The following is a 14,156-nucleotide window of genomic DNA, read 5'->3' as shown; positions in this document are numbered from 1 at the left end:
GTGTGTTCTAGAGAAAGCCAGAATCTGACTCAACTGCTTTATGCATCTGGAGGTGGAGTCACCATCCCTGGAATTCATCTGGTCTCACTGTCCAGGGCTCTTGGGGGGAAATGGTGAGATCTCAGCTCCGTTCCCTTTCAGTTAGCAACTATCCTAGGAAATACCACTCTGTGAGATACTCCCTATCTGTGCTGGAGTATACCAGAGAGGTCCCAATACCCAAATTCCTCACTGCAAAGAACCTCTTCTGGGTCCCTCAGTCCAGTCGCTCCCACAGACACCAGTAGTGGAAGCTAAGTCATTGCTCTGCAGACAAGCCATTCCAGGGGCATCTTAAATTCTAAGGACTCCAATGAGGAATCACTTTATCTGCCGTCTCTCATAAGGCATAACCCTCGGGGATGGTTGTTTAGAGACATTTCTCAATAATTCTTCTAACTCACATTAGGCAAGGGAGATTCTATTGGAGCAGCTAGTGACACACATCACAATGCTGCAGAACAAGGGAGGTAAGAGCGTATCTCATGGTCAGTCCTGGGAACAATCCCTAGTCCCATATAATAATGAAATGGCAGACAGAAGTGGCCGATACAAGTTTATTTTATGTTTATAAGATGTCCAATGATAAGGGTCTAGGGTGGTGGCTCAGTTGGGAAAGTGCTTTCTGTGTAAGCATGGAGCTTGAGTCCAATTTCTAGAACCCACATTAAAAAAAAAAAAAAAAAAAGAAAAAGAAAGCCAGCACTTAGTAGACAGGGGCGGATGTATCTTAGTGAGTTTGAGGCCAACCTGGTCTACATAGTAATTCCAGGACAGTCAGAGCTACATAGTGAGACCCAAAACATAGTGAATCTCAAAACAACAGCAGCAAACTAAAAAACGCACAAAACAACAACAAAAAACCAGTCAGGCTCTGATGCTTACGCCTATAATGTCAGGTCTGGAGAGGTAGAGACAGATTCCAAGGGTTTGCCAGCCGGTCAGTCTGTCAGTCTAGCTCAATCAGTGAACTCCAGGTCCAGAGAAAGACCCGTGCTCAAAAGAGGAAGTAGAGAAGCATTAGGGAAGGCATCCACCCAACGCCAACATTCGCTCTCCATACTCGTGTGTCTGTACCCACACTTACACACGCATTCTCGTGCATGAGTGAGTGCGCGCGCGCACACACATACACACACATACACTCACACACACATGCACACACACACTCACACACACATACACTCACACACACATGCACACACACACACTCACACACACACACTCACACACACACACATACACACAATTTTCTTAAAAGTCCAGTGAGCAGCTGCTTTCTGAAAGGTGATTTTCCCAAGTGATGTCAGGGATTCAAAACCCTTCCTCGAACCGATTCTGTTACTATAAAGAATGGTAGAGACACGTCACTGTCTCCTCCCTGAAGAGTTAATTCAGCTGCGAGGTTCGGGAAGATGGGACCTCTCCTAGGAAGATGTACCCATCTTACCCTGCGCTAAAAAGATAACCACAATAATTATCCATTTATCAAAATACTGTACTTTATCCTTCCTGTAATTCCTGCCTCCTAGCACAGTCTGTAAGAGCAGCCCTGAGGTTCAACTGGCTCTGCTCACCCTTCTGTGTCCTCTCTCAGAAAGAAACAACTTTCCCTTTTTCTTTTATTCTGTTTCTTTCTTGCAGAGGCTGACCAGAACCTATGCATTACTTTCCTGGTACCTTAGGCTTCCTCCTTACTAGTTTCCCTCTTGTCTTGCCCATATCCCCTTCTGGGCACCTGCTGAGAGTCACAGATGTCCTGCCGTGGACTTTCCTTTTAAGCTCCAATACAATCATCTTCAAGCGTCCATTTGAGTCCATTCTTAAATTACTTTATCAATAAAACTAAGAACCCTAAGAAGGAACTCCAATTTCCCTGGCAGCATCTGGCAACCATAAAGGGATACCCCAGAATTTTCTAGTAGCAGTCCCATAATCACAGGATTCCCCCTGCCCATCTACAAAGGTAGGAGAAGTGTAAAGAGAATGCCACATGCAATTATGGCCAAGGGTTGAAGTGTTTGATAGCCTCATTACTCATATTCCATTAGCCTGATCCTGGTCACATGAGCCCCAGCTACAAGGGAGGCTGGGGAATGTAGTTTTTTCTAGGTGACAAGACAAGGAGAGACGAAATTGGTGAACATCTGGCCAATCTGTCCGACAGTTCAAATCACCTCTGCTTAGATCTTAAGCTGTCATCCAATCTGAACAAAATCTACTTCCTCAAATGTGGCACCCGGATCAGAACCTACATGATGTCATCTACCTTGCCCCAAGGACCATATTGCTTCGCTTTTGTACTTCTGGGAAGCACATCACATCACTGATGGAGAGAACATACAATTTGCTAATAAGCCACACATTCTCCATCCTGTGTACAGAGGAATGAACTTCAAGAGGCCAGCAGAAGCCATGTATAATGGGCAGGAAGTAGCAGATAGAATGGGCTGGGCCAGCTTGGGGTTGGCAGCTAATGGGAAGCAAGAGGTGACCTCAGAGGAATGCCTTTCCTAGCTGAGCAACAGGGTGTCAGCTGTGCAGAGGACATCCAGGGATAAGGAGCTGGCACACTTGTATAGCAAGAGCATGTTACCCCAGTAGGCCACATCACCAGCTTGCTTGTGAATACCAACTGTACGTCCTACGTACTATTTCCACAGCATACTGAAAAATCCACAGATTCCATTTGCTCAGCAATGGCTGAAACCAGGCTATCTGTCACCCGTGACACCAAAGTTCCCTCCCAGCCTTCTCTTGTTCTTCTTACTGACCTCTGACAGTGGTAGCCATCGCAGACATAAACACAGACATTTCTCCTGAGAACAGACAAGACTAGAACAGGCTTGAGTGGGAATCACAGTGTGGAATGAAAACATTTGAAAACAGGATCCTGGAAAGCAGAGCCCCAACAGCCCTTGAGATGGACATCAGGAAGGGGTACCCCACACTCCTTTGTACCTCAGCCTCAGCATAAATGCTGAGTCTGCATCCACCCATAGGCCACAGCATTTGCACTCTTTCCCAGGATGTACTATGTCCCACTCAGAGCCTGCCTTCTCTGAACTTAGCTGGGCCCTAGCCTTTTTCTTAAAGAAGCTCAACCATCTCCCCATACATTTCTTCCCACAGCAAGCATAACTTGTAGCACGTTACCCCTCAGCCTGTTCAGTGTCAGAGTAGAATTCTGCTATTACTATGCCAAAAGCCAAATCTATGAATATCTTCTTCAAAACATGAATCATAAGACTGTTGGCAGCTTTTCCACAATGTTGGTAGTATTGTAGTTATCTATTTTTTTTTAATTATCAGGGTATCCTCTTTATCAGAGTCCCTCCTGCTGTGGAATTTGTAATGAACAAAAATGATAAAAATGAAGAGACCTGGGCAGTGAGGTTGTAGCGCCAAGATGTGTTTGCTCAGCTGTGAAGTCTCGGGTGGAGGACTGGCCCTCATTTTGAGCGTCTTCCACAGCTCGAGCTGGGCCCCTGCAAGTGTGAACTCTGCAGGCATGAATCCTGACCAGAAGAGCAAACAGAGAACAGACACTAGAAGTGCATACTAAAGACTTTTCTCTTTACACTTACGCTTTATTGGAGTGTAAAATCTATACCATGTGCTCCTTCACAACGAAGGCCCCTTGAAGAACCACACCAGACACATGTAAAGACATGAAACAACGCTTAGTAGGCTCCGGTCCCACATGAGATGTCATCATGATGTCGGGACTAAGAGTATAATGGGGCCTGGTCAGTGGCTCAGTTTCTGATTTTGTTGAGAAATGTAGGTTTGGAGGTTGTGAAAAATGAGGATGAACTCATGTGCCTGAGCCCTGGGGAGGTCTGACTCACCTTTGGGCTCTACTGGCAAATATGGCATCCTTCCCCACAAAGAGGGCAGAGAGTTTGACTAGGTGTAGGACTAAGCAGACAGGAAGTTTGTGTAAGAAATATCAGGGTGAATGGGGGCGAGGGACTGTGGGATGTGATGGCTGGAGGGATCTTGTAGGAGATCTCTTCAAACAGTAAATGTATGACTATTAGGAAAAAAAGTATTGCAAAGATATAACTGTTTTGCTGGTGGTAATGAGTACATGCCCCAGTGTTTCAACCCAACACTCTGTGTGTGGCTCTATCCTTCTGTCCTTCCTTAATTAGCCCAGGTCATGGTGATACTTTTTTTTTTTTAAAGATAGGATTTCTTTGTGTAGCTCTGGCTGCCCTGGAACTCACTCTGTAGACCAGGCTGTACTCAATTCAGAGATCCAGCTGCCTCTGCCTCCCGAGTGCTGGGATTAAAGGTGCGTGCCACCACCTCCCCTAGGTCTGCTCTTCCGTTAACTGTTCCAGAATTATCTCTCAAGGGAAGGGCAGAAAGAGTCTCCGGGCAGACCACAGGGTGGCCTGAAGGAGCCAGGATGAAGGGCAGTTAGAGCAATCCCTCTACCCAAAGGCTGGCATCGGGCAGGGACTTTGCATACAAACGAGGCTGGTCACATGGGCACTGTGGTGACATCCACCAGCTTCTGGATCATCTCAGCGTGGACACCATGGAAAGGCAACCCATCCACTTCCATGCCCACGATGCCCGAGACTCCACTTCGAACTTGGTTCTGTACCAGGATGCCCAACATTTTTTCTTCCTGGGAGGAAAAACAGAGATGAGGAAGAGACAGAAGATGTATAGGGAGAGGGAGGAAGAAATGTATAAGTCTCTGAGTACAAAAGAAGCTTTGGGCTTGAGATCTCTCTGTTTCTCTATATCTCTCTCTTTTTTCTTTCTTTCTTTTCCTCTCTCCTCCTTTTCAATCAGGGCCTCTGTAACCTGGTTGTCCTGGAAGTCAATATGTAGACCAGGCTGGCCTCACACTCTTAAACATTCACCTGCCTCTGCCCTTCAAGCGCTGGGCTTAAAGGTGTGAGGCACCACACCCAGGAATGTGCCTCTTTTTAATAAGTAAAATTTGCAATAAAATATTAATTCACTGGAAAGCTACTCATGAAAATCAAAATCAAGAGCTGGATGTGATGTCATCTCAGTACTCGAGGGGCTGGGGCAGGAGGATTACAGTCAGCTTGAGACCAGCCTGGGTTATACAGTGGGCTCCAGGACACTCTGGCCTACAAAGTGAGAAGTCTTTACCTCTCTGTCTTGGAGACCTCATCTGTCAGCTGGGTTCATTGCTGACACTGGTGACAGTATTGCTTTCAGAAGCTGTTGTGAGAACTAAATGAGACACAGGAAGTAAAGCATCCAGCTCTTATCACACAATAGGAATTAGGCTGGTTGTCAACACAGTGGGGAAAGCCCAGAGCTTGCTGGGTAAGGCAGAAGGGCTGGTCCTGTCTCAAACAAAAGTGAAGCATTGAAACAGATCAGCTGTTTCTTCCGGCCTTACCTTCCTGTGACCATATTTCATGCCCTGGATAGAGGCACTTGTGGTCCTAACACACACTGGAGATGGAATCCTCCCACTAAGCCAGCCCCAGCCATGGATGAGCTCCATGAATCTGACTGGAGGCCCCTCCTGAGACCCCATTGTTAGCCCCCTGAGGGGGTGGGTGCTAGTTTGATTTCTACTGCTAAATGCAGTGATTAAAACAATGTGATGGAGGAAAAGGTTTGCTTCAGCTTACAACTCTCCCTCAGGTTACACTCTGTCACAGAAGGAAGTCTCGGGACAGGAACTCAAGGCAGGAACCTGGAGGCAGGAACGGAAGCAGAGACCTTGGCCCATGAGAGGCCAGCCATCTTCAACCCAGGAAGTGCATCCACCATGGCACTGACTCTGAGGCACCTTCTGTGGTGGACTTCCCTGCTTCTAAGACCGGGAGAACTAAGAACAAACTGGGCCTCCCAGGCTATGGTATTTTGCCATAGCAGCCTACACTGACTAAGACACAGGGCAACTATCAAAGGACATTAAGGCCAAGGACTAAGCAGAGCGAAGGGCCTTGTTTGGGCTCACCCAAAACTTCACATAATTGTGGTGGGGAGCTGGGGAGCTGGCTCAGGTGGTAAAGTGCTTGCCACGGAATTATGACACCCCAATCCCCAGCATTCACGTAAAGTCTGGGAAAACAGAGACAGGGCAACCCTGGGATTCGCTGGCTAGTTAGTGAGAAACCCTGTCTCAGAAAATAGGAGGGGAGAGCCTCTTGTCTCTACATATGTGAGTACACATGCAAGTGTACCACAGACATGCACACACACACACACACACACACACACACACACACACACACACACGGGGAAGTGCTGCCAGGAAACTGGGGTGGTCTCTCTGTTCTGCCCCTTGGTGAAGGCGGATGCTCCCCCTGTGAGAGGGGGAGGGATCCAAGTACATTTCCACACAACTCATTTTCAAGAGCCTTTGGCAGGGGGTCCCCAGCCCAGACAGGCATCTCCCACCCTTTGTGTGGACTGGACTCTCCCACTCCTCTTCCCCCTTGCCCATATCCTTTCTTTACAAGACAATACTGTGGTACCACAGAGCCATCTCCTCCCAGCACACTGCCTGCCCTTTCTCTTCTCATCCTTCTGGGACATGGAGAGAGCTATGGAGTCCTCAGAATGAGTGTAAACAGCTAACAGGTCAGGAACTGGCTGGCATTTCAGCCTCTAAGACCCAGGGGGACCAACTGGGCCAACTGCCACTGCCAGTGAATTTCCAGGAAGGACCACACCATCTTCTAGAAGACCAAGTGGAGGGGGCAGCTCCTCTGGGGCTGGAGCAGAGCTGAGGGCTGTGCCCAGGATGTAGCAAACAATGAGGCAGGAGAGGAAGGAGGACTAAAGTAAGGCATGGTGGGCAGGCCTTGAGGACGGAGTGGAGGTAGATGGGGAAGAGGCCCTGGGGTAACTTCTGGGCTAATGGGCTGATGTCTATGGAAAATAATTCTTTTAAAGCAAATTAGATTTTTTTTTTAAAAAATAAAACTAAGTTGGAAACTGGGGGGTACCTTATAGTTCTAGGTATTCAGGAAGTGGAAGTTGAGGCAAAAATTGCTTGAGCCAGGATTTCAGCCTAAACTGAGGGGGTGGTGGTAGGGGTGATGGTGGGTGGAGACCTTCCATCTGGGCTCCCTTGTCACTGTGTTCCCTACCCAGGCTCCTTCCCCAGCGGCCCCATCTGACTGTTCATTGTTTCCCAGAACAAGCCTGGGTCTGGCCCCCAGAAGGGGCTCAGCAAATGTGGCTCTGCTTGAAAAACATGCTTTTCCATTTCCTCCTGGAGAACAGGGCATTGTTAGTACACTCCCGAAAGGCTGAGTATCCACGCCAAGAGGAGAATTTTTCCATCCCTGGAGGCTGAGTGTGGGGCTGTGGGGGTTGTCTGGGCGGGTTCACACTTTGTGTTTGTGTGAATCAGAAGTCATGTGAGAGGCTGCCCCCCATGTTTTCCAGTTCAAATGCAGGAAGCATAAAGAAAGACCAGTTAGCCCTCTGGGTCACCCAGGGAGGACTAGACCGTTTCCCCCATGAAAATGCCACTTGGGTCTCACACCCACCACTCCCCCAGGTCCCAGCATTCTCAGGAGCTGAGAGACTTCTGGGCCATCTGAGGTGAGCCTCAAGTCTGGATCTCAGAGACTCCAACTCCTATTTTAGTTCTGTCTCTTATGGGTGGTCTTGGCAAGACTAACACCTACAGCCTACCAGCTCCCTCCACAATGGAAAAATAACACCAAGCCAGAGAGGTACCAAATTCACCAGGAAGGAGGCCAGAGGGACTGCACAAAACAGCAGGAAGAAAAAGAAAAGCAGTTATAAAGGCCTCTAAATATAGGGGATTGTCTGGAATGGGGGGAGGGTCATGGCTGGGAGACATCACAATTGTCTGTCCCTTGTTAAAACTAATACACAGCCCTAGACTCTGACCCAGTCAGTAACCAGCAGGTCTCCAGGTATCTACACTTCAGAGAACTGGTGTGGAATTGCACTCATTGACCAGCCTTAGACCTCCCAAGTCAGGAGCCAGGAAGACAGGCTTAGCACTGAGTCTAACGGGCAACTTCCAAGTTGTTCTCTCTTCTTGCTTTTGATTGAGGACATGAGCTCTCAGCTTCCTGCTCCAACCACCGTGCCTGTAGCTTGCCGCCATGCTCCCCTGCTGTGATGGGCTCCTATCTCTCCAGAACCGTGAGCCAAGGCAAATGTCTTCCTCTGTAAGTTACCTGGTCATGGCTTTTTGTCACAGGAACAGAAAAGTAACTAATACACTACCCAGGGTTCTGGACCAACGTACTGGGCTTCAGAATCTCCATGAGGCTTCCCAGCAAGAAGCTAATACATCATCTGTGTCCTGTAAGTCCCGCCCACCAGCTGCTTCTCAGGAAGGGCACATCTCACCCCTTCAAGAAGCACCCAGTGGGGAGAGGTTTGGGGTTGGAATTGGTGCTGGTTAACAGGATGGCTCCAGGAAAGATGGCCATATATATATATATATATATATATAAATGACTTTGAAGGCAGATTTAGGGGCTCCTGGGACCTCTCCTGTGGATCTCAGGCTCAACCTGACATCCATTACACCGGTGCCTACAATCCTCTAACTAGAAGCCATCTTATACAGCTGGGGTCAAACTGAGTCTTTGTTCACGTTTTTTTTTCCCACCTGGAATTCACTCCCTCCACCCCCTCCAAATTGGATAGATTCCTTCTATCACAGAATTTTTTCCCCCATCTGATCTGTTCCATACTTTCAGCAAGTGTGTCACCCAAGGTCCTTTTTAGTACCCTGACTAAGCTGTCATCTGTGTGACAAGAACAGGAAGGACTCCCAACCCCACTCCTGACCTCAACTTGGACAATGGATTCTGTGGGTCAGGCGTTTCTTTCCTACAACAGTGCTGACTGTCCTTACTTTACAAAGACTCAGTCTTTGAGAGGGAAAAGCAATCTGCCGAAAAGAGTCAAACTAGAAAGGAAAGGATCTTTCCAAACAGGTCTTACAATGGGACCAGAAGTAGATCAAAGGATTGTCTGATTCTGTGGCTCAGCCTGATCCAGCAGGGAGACATTCCCTCAATGCCTGCTTTGGGTGGCATGGTGGGTGATGTGGTCGTATGGCTTGGGGCCCTCAGCCTGCTTGGTTCTCATCCGGTAAGGAAGTTGCTTGTTGGCCAGTGGCTTGCTGCTTTAGTGTATTACCTTAGCGACAGACGGCAGGGCCTGAATCCAGCTTTGTTCCCCTGCTTCCCCGGAAGGTCCAGTTGCCCTCCTCAGGTAACGCTCATGGACTGGGCATGAGTTCAGAATGTATAGTGCACAGGCCAGGGCATAGCCTCCCCAGTTAGAAACACCTAGAATGCAAAACGAAGAAAGTTCTGTCATAGAACTGTCAAGATCCCAGAGTCCATTGGTCTCCCTCCAAGCAACCGGTGCCACCTCAGAGCACAGGCAAGAGCAGCAGGCACCGGGGCTACCTAGGGACTTGTTGCAAGTTCTTGGGCCCCCAGGCCAGACCTTCTCAATCAGAATTTCTGCAAGATTGCTGGGGCGAAGGTGCATTTTAGGGAGCCCTATAGGTATGCTTGATTCAAGCTACAGTTTGAGAGCTATTGCTTGAAGCTATTAGGGCTACAACCTGTTAGTGGCTGTTATAGGAAAAGATACAGCCAGCAGAGAAAGTCATCCCAGAATTCCCCACATTAAAGCACTAGGCCAATCTCAACCCCTCATCTACTGTGTGGCCTTCCCCCTGGGGCATAGAGCAGGCAGCCTGTCAAGAGAGGATTGTCACTTCTCTGTGCAGAAGACCATTCACCCTCAGAGCTCCTTCCCTAGTCTGTCAGCCAGGCCCCGGGCCCGTTCCCCATAGTAGAGTATACTCTTTGATACCTGCTTGAGTTCTCAGTCCTCTCAAAGACTGCATCATCATTAAGAAAGAGAGGGGGAGGGGTTGGGGATTTAGCTCAGTGGTAGAGCGCTTGCCTAGCAAGTGCAAGACCCTGGGTTCGGTCCCCAGCTCCAAAAAAAAGAAAAAGAAAAAAAAAAAAAGAAAAGAAAAGAAAAAAAGAAAGAGAGGGGGATAAGACAGCTCGGTGGGTAGAGGTTTTGACTGCCAAGCTTGGTGACCCCTATACAGTGGAGGGAGAGAACTGATTCCTGCAAGTTGTCCTTTGACACACACACACACACACACACACACACACACACACACACACACACACAAATAGATTAATATCTCTTTTTAAGGAAGAGGGTCATCCCGACTGAAGAGAGAGGCTTGCACATAGCCAGCCTCAGATAAGATGAACATCAATGAGACGCTTGCAAAGGATTATGGGATCACTAAAGAGAGACCAGTTATTCTGTCAGGAAAAACGTCACAGAAAAGAGTCATTTCATATGGGTTTTACGGTCTGGGTAGAGTTCAGCTGGAGAAAGATTAGCGCTGTGCAGTGGGAGGAGCTAGGTAAACACACACAACTCCCAGTGAGTACAAAGGGACACAGCCAAACACACCAGTGAAGACTACCCGGCGGCTCTCAGATTGTGTTTCAGTGGTTCTAAGATGTCATAGTTACCTCTGTAGCTCTGAAATTGGCAAATGTCTATATCTATGGTCAGATGTTACAGCTGTCATCCGCTGGCTTAACAGTGCTATACAAATAGTGGGGACGGAGTCATCAGCAGATCACTGGAGGGAAAAGAGATTCTTGCTTTGACTGATTACTTCAGTCCGCCATCCTGCTGTAAATGTCTTGTGTGACTTAGCGTCTATGAACCTATGAGGCATTATCCCCATGCGAGCAACTTAGAAACGGATACGGAAGGGTAAAGTTCACACAGCAAGTAAGCAGTAGACATGTAATGTAACTCAAGCTATTCCCTTCAGAGTTCATATTCCTTTTCATTTCTTTCTTTTTTCCTTTTTAAAGATTTATTTATTTTATTTATATGAGTACACTGTTGTCAAACACCAGAAGAGGGCGTCGGATCCCATTACAGATGGTTGTGAGCCACCACGTGGTTGCTGGGAATTGAGCTCAGGACCTCTGGAAGAGCAGTCAGTGCTCTTAACCACTGAGCCATCTCTCTAGCTCTCTGTTTAAGTTCTTAATTGTGTTAAAGTCTACATGACATGAATTTAGAAAAAAACGAATGGTTCCTTCCCTGTTCTCACAGCAGCAACAGAGAGGATGATGCAACCGCCGAGGGTGTCGCTGTCTCTCTCTGCCAGGAGTCTAACAGTTTTGCAGCAGCGGGCTCCTAACCCGTGTGTGCTCCAATCCAGTTCAGTTCTGCTGCTATGCACCCCAACTATGTTAGAGCCCCCAGACCGGGCTGAGGTCTTGGTCTCCAAGACTGCCTCCTCCTCTTTTGATTTCAATATTGAGCCACGGGTTGCTCACCGTTGTAGCCTCTGACTGACTGGCTGTCTATGAGGGTTCCTGAAAGTTCTCATTGGATTTAATTAACTTGCTTCACCGGCCACAGGGGAAGGCTGTTTCATTACAGAGGATGTTATGAAAGATCCAGATGAAAAGATATAGTAGCTAGGCACACAGAAAGAGGCCTGGTGCTTGCTTGGGTTGCTCTGACCTCCAGGGACAGCATGAGTCCGGCTACCTGGGAGCTCTCTTAACTCCTTTGAGCTTTGGTGTGGAACTGTGTTAAGAGTCAGGGTGGGAGCCCAGCCAAACTGGCTTTCTTGGGCTCTTGACCGCTCTGTGCAACATCCTTCTTACTGGGTGGGGAGCAGGACTTATGACCTATCAGACAAGGGTAGATTGGAGAATTTCTTTGTGGCTGCCTAAAAATGGGAGTAGATTCTCACTCTGGGGAAGAGAAATTCTAGTTTCTATGGTCTGCCTTGGAGAGGGCGTCATATGAACCTAGACCCATGGGTGAAAAACAAAGAAATTATCCATCCATCCATCCATCCATCCATCCATCATCCATCCACCCATCCATCCATCTATCTATCTATCTATCTATCTATCTATCTATCTATCTATCTATCTATCCATCCATCCACCCACCCACCCATCTATCCATATATCTCTATCTGTATCCATCTATCTGCTCAAACATTAGACATCTCAGAGATTTAAGATGCCAGGAGTAACGCTAACTCCCTTCCTGTCTCCGTGCCTGCTGTGGGGTATGTACCACAAGCTCCAACTAAGTGATCGCAGGTCGTTAGTCACATAACACAGCACCTAGAATCCTTCCCCAGACAAATAGAGCATCACCAACATCTTAGCCTCAGCCAATAGAACATATTTACCCCCCCAAATCCCATCCTATTCCCCCAGACTCATACAATCCCTGTCCACACAGAATGAAGCACACACTCAGGATTGTCAAAGACTGGCTGGTTTTGCTGAGCTGTAACATTTGTGGGAAACTCTTTCCCCCCAAAGCTCTCATTCTTAGACCTTGGACCCACCTGGCAAGACTCCCACTCACAGAGGCTCACATCAGAGCGTGGACTCCTGACACAGCTGCCGCAGAGGAACCCAAGACCTAGGCCACCTGCCCTGTGCTGGCCACCTGAACCTCTTTATTCCCTTTGTAAGAACTATAACACTTCCAGCATGCACGGCTGGGCTGGAGCCCTGCGGATCTTATCTATCTGGGACTCTGCTTCACCCTCCTTGGTGAACCCAACATATAATGCCCCAGAGGGAAGAGCAGACTACAGACCCCAACCATTCCAGACTTTGTCCTGCCCTCTCCCAGCTGGTCTAACGGTGGCACCCAGACACCCAACCAGGAGAGGCAGAACCCAGAACCACAATCCACCCTGTTTAACATATCAGAATTGGGACAGGCAGAGTGGCACATGCCTTTAATTTCAGCACTTGGGAGGTAGAGACAGACAGATCTCTATGAATCTGAGGACAACCTCATCTATGGTGTTTCTGACCAGTCAAGGCTACATAGTAAGACCCCGTCTCGACTTCATCGTCTTTAAAGGTACAGTTATATAGCACTAAGTAGCCGTTGATCCACTCATCCAAAATATCACCATTCGTGAGAGTGCAGTTGAGCAGTGTTGAGTCTGTTCTCCGGGTACAATTCCAGAGTTCATCCTCAGCCTCTGAAACCGTAGACAATAAAAACATGTTCGGGAAGCCACAACAAAGGAAAAGGCAGAATTAAAACCCCTTGTTCACCAGTTTAAAAAGATGTAGAATGGCTATGTACCGAGGAGGAAGCTGACAGGCAAGCTCTAACTGCTGACTGTGTTATGGTGGGATGGATGACACAGCATATTTGCCTGTGTCGTCACCCTGCACTACCTGCGTTTTACAAATGCCTTTGGCCTTACTATGACATCATCTTTTCAATTAACAAGATGTAAAACCTATGCTATATTTAAGCCATCAGACCTGCATCATGGGGTACATTGTGGGGGATGGGGAAAGATGAGAGGGGACCATGAACGGCAGCTTATTTAAGTTCATGTGTTGGAGCTGAGGTCACTGTAAACTTTGACCTAGTCCCTAGCAACGGCTGATCCTTCACAGTCTCCAAATTTTACCTATTCCAGAACACCATATACTTCCTGGGTTCAGATCACACAGCTTTTTCAAACTGGCTTGTGCACTTACTGATATGCTCTTAGAGTTCCTCATCTCCTTTCTCTCTCTCTCTCTCTCTCTCTCTCTCTCTCTCTCTCTCTCTCACACACACACACACACACACACACACATGCATACACATGTGCGCACACACAGAGAGGGAGAGAGAGAGAGAGAGAGAGAGAGAGAGAGAGAGAGAGAGAGAGAATGAATATATCTCATCATCTGTATGGACTTAGTTCATACATCCACTCATTAAAGGATGTTTGACACTTCTTGGTTCTCAGTTATGAATAAAGAATGAACAGTCTGTGTACAGGGCAGGTTTCTGTGTAGACAGAAGCCTTTAATTCATTTGAATAGATGCCAAAAGTATGATTGCTGGATATTTATTTACTTAATGTATATGTGTGTGCCCTAAAGATGGATATATGTATACATATGCATCATATACATATAACATACATACATAATATAATATAATATAATATAATATAATATAATATAATATACATGTGCATGTGCGTATGCATATACATATACACATACACACCATGTGCATGCAGGAGCCCTCAGAGG

The 14,156-nt window shown here is 47.4% G+C and overlaps 1 protein-coding gene across 7 annotated transcripts in view; it reads right to left on the bottom strand.

Annotated features, from left to right (window-relative positions):
• Positions 1-3,604: 3,604 nt before the first annotated feature.
• The window catches only part of Dglucy (D-glutamate cyclase), a 75,422-nt gene continuing 64,870 nt past the window's right edge, over positions 3,605-14,156 (bottom strand). For 6 of the 7 annotated variants that reach the window (XM_006240441.5, XM_039112532.2, XM_006240442.4 and 3 more), the window contains 2 exons: positions 9,193-9,344; positions 3,609-4,681 (listed from right to left, as the gene is read on the bottom strand). In XM_006240441.5, the coding sequence (XP_006240503.1) occupies positions 4,532-4,681; positions 9,193-9,344 (302 nt within the window). In that variant the 3' untranslated portion in view covers positions 3,609-4,531. Of the gene's footprint in view, positions 4,682-9,192; positions 9,345-14,156 lie in introns of all 7 variants that reach the window. The other variant, NM_001173557.1, reaches the window with a different exon arrangement.

This window comes from Rattus norvegicus, chromosome 6, assembly GCF_036323735.1.
Source record: "Rattus norvegicus strain BN/NHsdMcwi chromosome 6, GRCr8, whole genome shotgun sequence".
Taxonomy (NCBI): domain Eukaryota; kingdom Metazoa; phylum Chordata; class Mammalia; order Rodentia; family Muridae; genus Rattus; species Rattus norvegicus.
Note: the sequence above shows the minus strand (reverse complement) of the source record. Positions and strands in the feature narration are given on the sequence as shown.